This window comes from Heliangelus exortis, chromosome 1, assembly GCF_036169615.1.
Source record: "Heliangelus exortis chromosome 1, bHelExo1.hap1, whole genome shotgun sequence".
Lineage (NCBI taxonomy): Eukaryota > Metazoa > Chordata > Aves > Apodiformes > Trochilidae > Heliangelus > Heliangelus exortis.
Window position 1 is genome coordinate 17707881 of NC_092422.1, and position 12754 is coordinate 17720634.

Below are 12754 nucleotides of genomic sequence, written 5' to 3' on the forward strand. Positions count from 1 at the left end.
CCAAATATTCCATCCGAATTATAAATTCTAAAAGCTGTTTTTAGTGCAAAACATTTCAGTGGACCATATCTTCTATGACCAGAGTATTCCAGATGCTCATTTTTGTGGGCTGTACCAGAGACCTCAAATAGATTGCATTCTGTGTCTGCTAGAAGTACAGGTAGACAAGCACAGAATGGACAGAGAAATCACTGGAGATGAGACTTGCCTCCATCTCATTTAGATCTGTAGGATGCAAGTTTCTCGCTTTCTGAAGCAGGTTTCCTTTTTAGTGTCTGCTGTAGGCCACCTCGTCAGGAAGAATGAGTGGATGAGGCTTTCTGAAGTTTGAAGTAGTCTCATGTTCTCTGGACTGGGTCCTGATGTGAGACCAGTGTCTACTGGAGGATCTACACAACGGGGCTGTTGCTGGAGAAACAAACCAGAGGTGCTACCTGGAGCTAAGTGTGCTGGAGATCCCAAACTCCTACAAGGGTTGTTCCAAAGTGACTGAAAGAGTCCAAACTGCATTAATCCCCTCCTCAGCTGCAATCACATAGCTAGAATTATGCTATTTTCAGTTGTAAATCCCTACATTTCTTCCCAGCCTTGATGCCTTGGCTCCTACAGGGCCAAAAGCATCCCTGGCTCTCCCTCAACCTCGTGCCCTGGCCCAGAGAGTCCCATTCACAACTCAGGCTCCCAGCGGCCTTTAAGGGAGAGCCCGGCTCATCTCCACACCACAGAGGGCTGGCAGCTCCTGCCGACCGCAGGTACAAAATGTCACGTCGGGGAGCGCTCGGCTTCTGGCGGAGCAGAGGAGGGGACGGGGCGGCCGTAGCCCGTCCTCAGCCTGAGACCCTGTCGGGAGAGCCGGGGAGGCCGCCCCGCGGGTTGCTGCGGCCGGGCTGCGGGAAGCGGGACGGCGGCTGGTGGCAGAACAAGCCCGGCCGTGTCCGCGGGGCTGTGCCCGGCGGCCGGGGGCAGCGGGACAGGATGGAGGGGCCGTGCGGACCGCGGGAGCGGCCGGATCCCGGCGCTGAGCGCTCGCCTCCTCCGTGAGCGCCTAAAATGTTCCTGGCATGCGAGGCCAGGGGAGATGCTGCGAGGAGCGGGGCACTTTTCCAACAGCTCCTCCGCCGAGAGAGCCAGTGGCACGGCGCGGCTCCGCAGCCCGCCGCTCTCCTCGGTTTCCTCGAGCAGCCCGACCGCCATGCAGCGAGGCAGGGTAAGAGGCTACGGGTCGGCGACGGGGCACCCGGGGGGAGAGCCCCGACCCCCGGGCCGTGGTGTCCGGGACGCGGCGGGTGGTGGTGGGGGGGGGTCCCAGCCCCGCTGACGGCGGCGTCGTTACAGGTGCGGGCGGCGCTGGTGTGCTCGGCGCTGCTGCTGCTGCTGCTGCTCCCGCTCCGGCCGGAGGCCCTCAGGGCGCCCAAGCGACCGCCGCGGACCCGGACCTGTGGCGAGCGGCCCGAGGAGCTGCTGGAGCAGCTGTACGGGCGTCTGGCGGCGGGAATGCTCAGCGCCTTCCACCACACCCTGCAGCCCGAGCCGCCGGGCCGCCAGCACAACGCCAGCTGCCCAGCCGGGGGCCGGCCGGCCGCCGACAAGAGGTTCCGTCTCCCCGTCAACCTGCGCAGCGCCTCGCCGTGGGCCTACAGGTGACGCGGGGGGAAGAGGGGGGTCGGGCCGCCTCAGGGGCGAAGAGGTGCTGGGGTCCCTGTGGGCTGAAGAGAACCGGTTCCCCTGTGTGGGTCCCCCCGGCGCTACAGGCGGTGCCTGCCCGGGGGTTTCGCCGCCTTTCCCCACTCAGCGCCGGTCCTGAGGGATGTCTGCCGCACCCAGCAGCGGCTTGGCATAGGGGTGTTAAAGTAGGTGTCTGGCTTGGCAGATACAAGGTAAATATATAAAAACAACCTGTGTGAGGTGTATGTCTACTGGGCAGAAAGAGAAGCGGAAAATCAATGAGCTGCAGCAAGCTCTCCCATCCACACACCTGCCCAGCAACAGAGACCACCCCCAAAAAAGTCACTTCAGCAAATCGTCCCACATGAGGTTCACTCTTAACTATCAGAGGAGCCTCAGCAAGGAACTTTCATCAGGAAAGACCCTCCTGACTTTGTAGCATCCCCAAAGGGGCTCAGATGCTTTCCCTGAGATGGGGCTCCAGCGACTGTGCTGGATTGTAAAATCCATCAGAGCGCAGCGTGTGTTCTGATTACATTCCAGCAGAGCCGTATCTTCACGTTCTGTGCTAGAAACGCTCCCAAGGGCTTGCTGTCCAGTTTGCTGTAGGAGCATAGGCAAGGAATGAGCGCTGCAATTTTCTCCATCTGTGTTTTCAACCTACGCTTTGCAGAGACCCTTCCCCTGAGGTGGAACAGGGGCTGACATTATTTTTAAGGGAACATAAAAATAAATAAGTAACTCTGCTGTTAGGCTGGTTAATACAGAAAACAAGGGTCTCCTCTTCTGGAGGGAATGCTGGAAAAGATTGGAAACCTCAGATATAGAACACTAAAACAGGTATGTGACCACAGTCTCACTATCAAGTCTTCTGGTAGTTTTGACTGAATGAGACTGACAAAATTGGCTTCTCTGTTTTCAGCTTTTTGCAGATAAAAGGAAGATAAAACATGCACAACTTTAAGAGGAACTCACTTTCTTACTTACTTTCTTTACATTATTGTTCATATATACCTTAATGCATTTAGTGTGTGTCTAGCAAACTTAAGTATCTCCTTCTTCTGTCACCAATAAACGTTTATTTTGTGTTTTTGCCTGCTTTTAGCTTAAGAAGTAATCTTACTGAGAGAAAAATGGTTTATTTTCTCAATAAGCCTTTCATAAGCAGAGTACTTTTAGCAATAGTATTTTTAGTGGTACATTTTGTGTAGGCAGACTGAGGATTTTTAAGCTACATAAGCATACAAAAAGCAAGTCTGAATGGAACACCTATCACTAGGGTCAGATATTTTTAATATTTTTTTCTAGTTACTAGTCCTATCAGAAAATTGTTCTCCTGATCTGAGAACAGTGCCTTCCATGTTTACATCTCATTGGGCAGGTATTTATTTTCAGTCGGAACTCTGTGTAGACTTCTTAACAGAGAACCAGCTGCTATTTGGGGCCTGGCTTACAGTAAGTTTATTAAGAAACTGTAAATCTACTGTACTTTCCATCAGAATGTTTTCAAACAGACCACTAACTATTCACATATTAGTAACTTGATGACATCTTCTAGCTAGAAACTTTAAAAAGAATAGTGGAAAAAAAAGTATTACACTGTCAGAGGCAGAATCTAAAATTATATTTAGGGGAAAAACTGTTTCTCTAGGGTACAGAGGCCTGAGTACACTGTCTAGTTAATAGATCTCCTTTACAGCTTTTTTTTTTTCAATCCCTTTTTTTACTGTATCAGTAGTGTGCAGTGACACAGCAGCACTGCAAGATACATAAGTGTAAAATACGAAATTGCTCATTATGAGCAGTCACGTGCATTTGCTGTTAGAACCTGTTATTTTACAGATTTTGAAGCCAGATAAAAGCATTATGAAGATCTGGTCTGATCCATGGTGTTCACCAGACTAGCATGGAATCAAGCTCCCAAATCCCATTAGAGCTACTGTTCATCTTTAAAAAGGAAATGCAGCTCTCCTTCAAGATTCCAAGTAATGACACATCATGTCTGGTCAATAATTAACCAGTCCACTTCTGTGATTTCAAAAATTTCTTCTTGGTGGCAGGGATGTTACTCTGAAATATTGCATACAGCTTTCTTTTCTATCACAACTTTCTTGACAAGCCTGCTTACATTTAATACTTGTTATCTTTTCTCATGACTTTTTGCCCCTTCACTCATCTTGCTAAGTCAATAACATCATTATTGCTGCCTCCTCTACTGAGATTGAATCACCAGAGTTGTTCTAGTAGTGAATGTCCAGAAATTAATTTACTGTAGGCAGCCCCTTCTTGAACACCCTAGCAGGACGCTCCACAAAGCCTGAATTTGACTGTTTGAGACTTGAATCAGGATTCCTGCCCTATTTCAGTGTGTTTCACAGACATCTTGCTCTCAAACTTTTTTTCTGCCCCTAAAGAGTTACAGTGCAATTGATTTCTGCTCTGTGCATAAAGGTTTTTCTTTTTTCCTTTTGACCTGTATTTTAATGTCTGAGATATCTTACACTATTTCTCAGTCCTCACTGGTGTTGCAGCAGTTCCCATTGTTACCATCTGCAGATTTCATTAACGTATACTGTTTATGCTCCCTATTCCAGGTCATTAATAATAAAGATATTAAGTCTGGCTCTACTTACCTTCCCCTAGGCACCTGCTCCCAGCTGCTTAACACTGCTTCTTGTAATTCTCACACAACTGGTCAAGCTAACTGAAATTTTTTCCTATCAGTATTTGTGAAAGAATCAAATATATTACTTAGAGATCTGTGTATAATACTTACCCTACTGCATTACCTATATCCAAATTTGTAATTCCGTTTAATGGGGAATAATAAGGTTCAAAACACAGGTAATCCTTGTGTGCCTCCTTTCCTTTGTTCTGATTGCTGTTTGTTTTCTATTACTTGGTCTTTAATTTGGTTATACACTTACATCATTTTTGGCTCGCTGTAATCCAGAGATTCAGGAGTTGCACGTGCATCACACCACAGATCCACCTGGTCCTTGATCCTGCTGTTAGTATTTTAGGCAAAAGTTAGGGGAAGAACACGAATTCATCTGCCTGATACTGAAATTCCATCCTGATGGCCATGAGAGATCAGTATATAACTCAAGGCACAAAGTTTAATCACCCAAATTGCTCTTTGCTCTGCACATCTATAAAGAGGCAGCACAATTCCCTGAAGTCAGTTGAGTGAAATCTTGAGCATACTGGTTTGCTCAGCACTTCAGAAAGATGGTCTAAGAATTACCCAGTTTGTGACATCTAACCAGGAGTTGCTTGTCCTTTTTTTAGCAGTATTAACATGGGCAGTCAATGAAATCCAGAGAGGCTGCTTGTACAAGGAGGTACTGTCAGGGGCCTTGGTCCTTGGCTATTGATGCTTCACTAGGATTAGTGCTAGGGGTGTCTTAACACCTGTGGATCCCTGCTGACAGCACAGGATGGGTGCTGCTGATTAAAATTTACCAAATCCATAAGGATGGTGAATCTTTACCAATGAAGCTCAGCTCCAGAGATACACACACAAGTTGCTCATTGACAAGAACCTTAAAAAAGAGGGTAACTTTAAACATGTTCCTAAACACAGTGTGATCATTAAGACCAGAAAAATGCTTTACAGATCTGACCCCACTGAAGTTACCAGCAAATTTACAGATAGTGTTGATTTGTGATTCCATTCATGGTGCTGCAGAGCACAGGTGCCATTTATTAATCAGCTGTATATATCAGCACTGGTGTTATCATCTGTTGCCCTAAAGTTATTAGAAAATAATCTTTATACGTATTCACAAAGTCATTCTTGTTTCTGAGATTCCAAGTCTCATGGCTTCTGTGTCTGTCTCTGGGGCCTCATCCTGTCATCACTGGGGTTCACTTACTGGACTGAGGGATGAGTTTAGAGCCTTGGGGTTGCAAAGGCTGAGATTGCCTTTTTTTGTTTTGTAACCAGAAAGCTGTCACCAACTAAAGCTCTTCTTACAGTCTGCAGAAAGGTAATTATTTTAATGAAAGATTATTTACTGTGGTATAGTAAGGTAAAATAATCAGCAAAATTTGTCAGCATCCTTTCCTATAACTGGGTCCCTAAAAATCAGCATTTAGTAAAGGAGAAATTTAACTTCTATTGTCAACATTGATCTGATAACGAAATCCCATGTTGTCTAGTCCCACTTTCAAACGTTGCCCATCTTGTCATTTCTGCTTTTCAAAAAAACATTTCAGTTTATAAGCATCCTTGGTTTAGTGCTCATCTACATAAAATCTTAATAAAAATAACACAGGCAAGTCTCTTTTCTGGTAAAAGGCAAGCTTATCTACAGTGCTTTTAGAAAAAAAGTCATATAAGAGGGGCTTTCCTTTAAGTAATTTTCAAGAACCTTATCCAGGACATTTTCCAGGAATTAAAGTTATCACGTAGCACAGTGTGCATATCCCAAATATGCAGCCGAGGGACTGAATACAAAGGGGCATAGAACTGTCTTTTTATTCAAGTACACATTGTTATAACTCTTCAGAAAACCACTGTTAGCACCAGGCTTTTTCATGCAAGCACACTACTTACTACCTGTATATAAAAAAAATTAAGCATGTGAACAAAAGAACACCTGTCATAGAGAAATTAATGTCTTGACAAGGGGGGGAAAAAAAGCTGTGAGCTTTTAATCCTCCAAGTACCTCAGAGTGCAAAGTAAAGGGATGATTGTCTGCTTATTAGACCTCTGATAGCATCCAGCTGTTAGTGCTAATAGTGATCTTCTGAAGAGTCAGCTGTGTCTGCCTACCCCAGCACCACATCTGAAAAGATGGTTTTAGAAGCTTGAAAACTATGATGTAGCAATATTGAAAATACTACATATGAAAGCAGCAGTACAGGACAGGACAGATTAAATCTTTGCAAGAGTTTTACTTCTGACAGAAACTTTTCTTTTGAGTTTCCAGGCTTCATACATAAACGTCAGGAAGTTTGTTTTTCACTGGGAGCTCTCAAAGCACTCGCAGGGTCATAAGGAAAAGCAGCCTAGAACCAGTCACACTTCATTAGCAGTTCCAGTTCAGTACAAACCTGCTTCTTGTTCCAGCAGATTGAAGCACAGCAGCCCAGCATAGCTCACTGCTCCTGTCACCTGTAAATCAGGAGTGCTGGCTGGGCAGAGTTACCCTTATGTACCTGAGCTCACAGGGGAAAGGCAACCCTCACCAAAGTGGTTGGGCCATCTAGTTTGCAGCAGTGGTCACAAAAAATGACACAAGGATGCGGGGGACACTTGTGTGCCAGGGGACAGCCACATTTCCTCTGACTCTCCACCACTCTTCCCATCTGCTTCTGCTGTGTCCACCCCAGTTAGGTGCATCTTTCTCTACTTGTAGGAAGGAGTCAGTGGGAATTTAGAGTATGTGCTTTATCAAGTTAATTAACCTGATCAAACATGTTTGCCCTGTTTTAGGAGACCACACCAAAACGTGACTGATAGTGCTTGGGGTAATGGAGATGTGTCAAACTACAGCAGCTGAGGCTGTGGTCATTACTTGCAGAGAGTGATGATGTTCAGTTTCTGAAAACAGAGGGAGCAGGTCACAAACCTACATTTATGCAGCTGGGTCACTGGTGTTTGTTAGCAGTTCAGACCCAAATCAGTCTGGGCTGTCTAGAAAGATGAGGCTTTATTTATGTGGTCTTTCTTAACAGGTTTGAGCTGGAGATGCAGAACCTTGGTTGTTGCTCCAAAGTTTAGTGATATTTGAATGCAGCATTTAATTTCAGGAGGCATTCCTTTGAGTCCTTAGTCTTAAAGTTCTGGTCTGGATGCTAAAACTGCATCTGTATTTTGGATCCATCTTTGGATCCATCCTCTCTTATTTCTTCCAGTCCTCACATGATGGAGCAGAGGTATCTACAGCAAAGTTAGCAATACAAGTTTTTCTATATAAAGTAGTAAACCACACCATCCTTTCCCAAAAAACCCTCATTTATACCTGACTTTTTCCACATGGGAATACAGAGAGGAAGCTTGTTGTAGACCACCATTCCAGTGACAGTGCTCTCTTGTTATTTGTGAAAACTCTTACGTTTGCATCCAGAAGCATGTTCTTGCTTTCCAGTAACATCATAAACCAGGTGCTAGAGATAATACAGTAGAGGAAATACCAGTGACCTGACACATGGTATGTTTAACAATCCGCCATGAAATTATTCACACCTGAGTTTGAAATGGGAATGTATCATGGGAGAAAATCCCGTATTCCACTTTCTGCCCTTTCAATGGCTACCAGACATTTTATTTCATATTGGTGTGAGATCCTGTAACATGGAGATATTTCCTGGGGAAAATAAACAAGTATAAATGGGACACAGACCTTTGCAAAAAATATCTGCAACATCACAGATGTCTGGCTGTGAGACAGCTGGTCAGATTTCTCTGTGACAAAACCCAATTCCTTAAAAAGACAGAGAAAGCAGATTATATAGCCATTGCAAAAAACCCCAAACCAACACAAAACGAAACCAAACAAAAAACAACAATCAAAAAAAAAGCCAATAAAAAACCCAAGTCTCTTTTCTTTGATGATAGAATAATTCAGTTTGTGTTTGGCTAAAGCTGTCATTGCACTGGTGTTGCTGCTTCTGAAAAGGGCAGCTCCCTTCTGTCCCCATCCACTGCTTTTGTTCACACTGTCTTGTTTGTGTTGGGCTCTCTGTATATATGTGGTAAGACAGCAGAAGGACCAAAATTCATCTTACTTTTCAGCTGGATGAATTCCCTGATCCACCCTGCAAGCAGAAGAACATTAGCATTGACCCAGGGGTGGAGGGAAGAGGGAGAGCCACGCTGCCTCTTTGGCAAGAGCAGGTTTTGCTGACTAAAAGTGACAGTGTGATCACAGCTCAAAGCAGATGTACACTGCCTCTTCCCAGCTGAAACCTCTTCTCATGTGAGAGACCTGAAAAGTTAAGGGGCTAATGCTTTGATACCCAAGGAACTGGTACAAAGTGGGAAACACAATTTAGGAATCACTGTAAGTTTGTTGTGTTTTTCAAAATTGGTTGTTTTGAAAACTGCTGTGGGAAGGAGGCAATTATATACTCAGTTTGTATCGCTCCCTACATAATTATATTGATGACAGACATTTAATTTATTAATTTTTCTTATGTAGTTACCCCACTTAATCTACTGTGTGATGGTGCTATCCTGATCCCAAGTAAAAGATGGTTTAAAGCCCAGCGCAAGAATTTTTAATGTTTTTGCAACACATCACAGTAAACATTACAGGCTTAAGTATTCTATGTTATATCAAATCTCTAACTGCTACTTTGTTTTCCAGTCTCAGATGCTGTTATTTCCTATCCAAACACAGGAAATGATTGATTTAGTTTGCAAGAAAAATTTCTCCAGTGTCAGGAAATCTTACTAAATAAAGGGGCAGCGCAATACTATGACAGAGCCCCTGGGCAGGCTGGGGATCTCCTTTGGGGTTTTTAAAGAAGAGGTTGGACAAAAATGGGCAAACACACCTGAGCTTGCCTGATGGAGGCATTTGGACTAGGTGACCTCCCAATCAATCTTCACACTCTCTGCCTGCCAGTAGCAGCCTCTGGGACACTTCTGTGCATCATGGATAGGGCTATCATCTCCTGTGTGAAAGGAGCAGCAGGGGAACAGGGCAGAAAAGGGTTTTCTCCTAGCTGACAGATGGGTGTTTCTGATGACATAATTGGGATCAGCATCCTCCCAAAGGGGGCATGAGCTCTGCAGGAGAAGCACCAAGAGATGTCTGGCCGTGCTCCTCATCTGCACACTTCTTCAGCCAAAGAGAGGTGTCTCATCCCTCTCCAGCTGGACAGCGCAGCTATTGCTGAAGCAGGGCTGGTTTTGTTATACTGTGAGTACAGAAGGTGGTCTGGAGGAAACTTACAGGTACAAAGAGGACAGCTGGCATAGGAGTTAAACATACTGAAAATCCTCTTTTTCTGGAGGTGCAGACATGTTTTCTAGAATAATGACACACAGTTGTAATAATACATAAGTTGCAGCCATGCCCAGCAGTTCATTCCTATGTAAGCAGGAAAAATGGGTGAAGAACAAAGTGACAAATACATCACCACCACAGTAAGCAGTGTGGCTTCACGCTCCAGTACACGTGCTCTGAGGTGTATTTCATCTGTCATTTCAAAAAACAAGAAGACTTCATCACCTTTTACTCTCTTTGCTAAAAACAATGGTTATAGGTCAGCCAGGATCTACATGACTTGAGACCATAGTATCTCACCTCTGGTTTTGCATCCAACAACATCCAGAGAGGAATGTTGGAACTAGAACTTTGCTGGGCCCAGCTGCACGTAGGTTACAAGCTTTTGAGCTCCTGCTAATCAGGAATTTCCAGAGACAGGGCACTAGTAAGCAAGAAAGGGTCAAACAACAAACTACAATAACAGAAAATAGAAGCTATACTCTTTGGAGTAATGTGCTACTTCAAAATGTAGCAGAGAAAAATCTGAAACTTGACTGTTTATCTCAGTGTGGGCATGCAAAAGTTGCTCTTCTGTGATTAGAGAAAGAGTCAGTGGAGGTAAATTAGAGAAGGAAATACAGAATTTGGCTTTCAAGAGGAAGGCATCTTTTTAACCCCCAGTATACTAAGAGAGGACTAACTATTGCAGAAATAATAGTACAGTTTAATTCTATTTACATTGTAAAATTTAAAACATTAATGTTTTATCTTCAGCACTAATGATATTAACAAGGATTTGTACCAATTTTTGAGGAACTCAAGGCAGATCAAAAGTCTGGCATTGCCCAAGTGTCCTTTTTAAAGCTCTGTTTACCCATTCAATCCAACATGCAAAACATACTCTGCTTAAGCCTCTGAATCTCACATTCTAGAAAGTCAATCACCCCATAGGACCTGATCAGTTCTGCAAGCTGTCTGTGGTTGTTTGTTTTTTTTTTTTTTTTTTGTTACACTTTACAAGTAAGAAGCCAGACAGTAACAGCCACAGCTGTTGTTATGGTGAAGAAAACAAATACTTTATATAAATGTTTATGGTCAAGTCCCATTATAGTGGTGTTTTCCCGAGGAATGTATCTGCTTTGAGAGATGGCAATGAATCTTTGTTCTTTGCTTCCCTATAGAATTTCATACGATCCCACAAGGTATCCTAAATACATTCCTGAAGCATACTGTCTGTGCAAGGGCTGCCTCATGGGGATCTTTGGTGAGGAGAGCTTCCAGTTCCGCAGCACCCCGGTGTACATGCCCACCGTCATCCTGCGCCGCAGCTCCTCCTGTGCCGGGGGGCGTTACGTCTACACGGAAGATTATGTCACCATCCCGGTGGGCTGCACCTGTGTACCCGAGCAAGAAAAAGAGTCTGAAAGTGTGAATTCCAGCATAGATAAGCAAGAAATGAAGCTGCTGGTAAGCCAGAACAAGCCTTCGTCAGAATGAGGAGTCCCGTTACAACTGTGGCTTCACATCATCACCTGATGGCCTCAGGAGACTTTACCACAGCAACAAACACATGGACTTACCCTCTGTTTCTACCTGGTTATTTCAGTTATCAGATCGTAAGGTTTTTTCCCAGTCGCGCAGATCATTAGAGGTTACAGTTCATATTAAGAACTACTTTAGCTTGTGTAAGTATTTGTTGCAAATTCCAGTGTAGCTTTTTTTTTTTTTGCTGTTCTTGGAGCAGAACATTTTATCCTTGCTTATTCACAGTAAGTTTTAGAAAATGATATAACTGTAAGACATGCTAGCTATTACTGGTTGTAGATATTTTTAAGGAATCTTTTATACTCTACTTTTAAATACTCATATATAAAAATCACATAGCTGCCATACATGTGCCAAATTATCAGTTAAAAGGATAATTTCTTGGGCCTTCCTTTATATTGCATATCTCAGCTCCAAGCAGTGTTCTTGGCTGTTCCATCGTTATACAGCAAGGAACCCTTTGCTGAGTTTGAGTCATTCACAAAACAGTATTATACAAGTTTGCTATTTTTAAGCCTGCCAAACTGATAAGGGTACAAAAGTGTGGAGAAAAAGCATGCTGGAATATTGTAAAAATGCAGTAGACTTTCCTGATGTGAACTAAGTCTAATTGCACAGAAAATATCAATCAGAAAAAAACACAGTTTGGGTCTCAAGAATTCTGTATTAGATTTCATTCGTCATTAACTGCTTAACTGTTCCCTGTGACAAAACTGTATTCTGTACAGTTAAAAGGATAAAATCTTTTCCATGTTATGAGAGGAGATACCCATTTTTAAAAAAAAGTACAAAGCATACATCTCAGGTACACTGCAGGTGAGTAAACAGGCAAACTCTTAACTACAGGTGCTACAGAAATCATTGAGCTGAGTCCCAGTCAATCCAGACTTCTTAAGCCCAGTTGATTTATGCAATTACTGTTATTAATTTTCCCCTCTGCTACACGTAACAATCACCTGCAAAAGATGCTAGCCTGCAAAAGAGCAGTCTTCCCCCTTTGCAGCTTACAGGAACTTGAAGGCAAGCTCTAAGGAGAAGCTCTAAATACATAAAAACTTCCATTTCCAGAATGAGGGGCTGAAGGCTGACTCAGTCTAGTGAAGGATGATCAGGAGTAACCAGGCATTCCTTGCAAAATAAAACTCCTAAGAGGGACACCAAGGCTGATAAATCTCTGAATATCCAGCAGAGAATGTATTTTACAGGTGAAAGATTGTGACTGCAATATCAGTACAAAAAAGAATAAACACCATATGCAGCAAGGTATATGCTACATCAAGAATTTCAAAATTTGGCTTTATCTAAAGTGGAGAAAGTCCCTGTGCTACCCAAACACATGTTCCTTTGGAGTGATGTTGAATGGAGAATGGAGAAACTATCTGCTAAACAGAAGTTTAAATTTAGCTAAACAAGTTGAATAGAGAATGAAAATCACACAACAACTCCTTGTCTTGATGCATAATTATTGACTGTGCTCTTTATTTCTCAGTCTAGTGTAACATTATTTTCATAGTGCAATTTATATAGCGTCTCTGGAAGCATAAAACAACTTTTAAGAACTCCAGAATCAATAAAAGGTTCCTGTCACAATGTCGGA

The 12754-nt window shown here is 43.5% G+C and overlaps 1 protein-coding gene across 1 annotated transcript; it reads left to right on the top strand.

The window, feature by feature from the left end:
* Positions 1-868: 868 nt before the first annotated feature.
* On the top strand, positions 869-12754 carry IL17D (interleukin 17D). The gene is made up of 3 exons (XM_071735757.1): positions 869-1207; positions 1336-1640; positions 10794-12754. Exons 1-3 carry the CDS (start codon positions 1079-1081, stop codon positions 11107-11109), a joined length of 750 nt encoding a protein of 249 aa, XP_071591858.1. The 5' UTR covers positions 869-1078; the 3' UTR covers positions 11110-12754.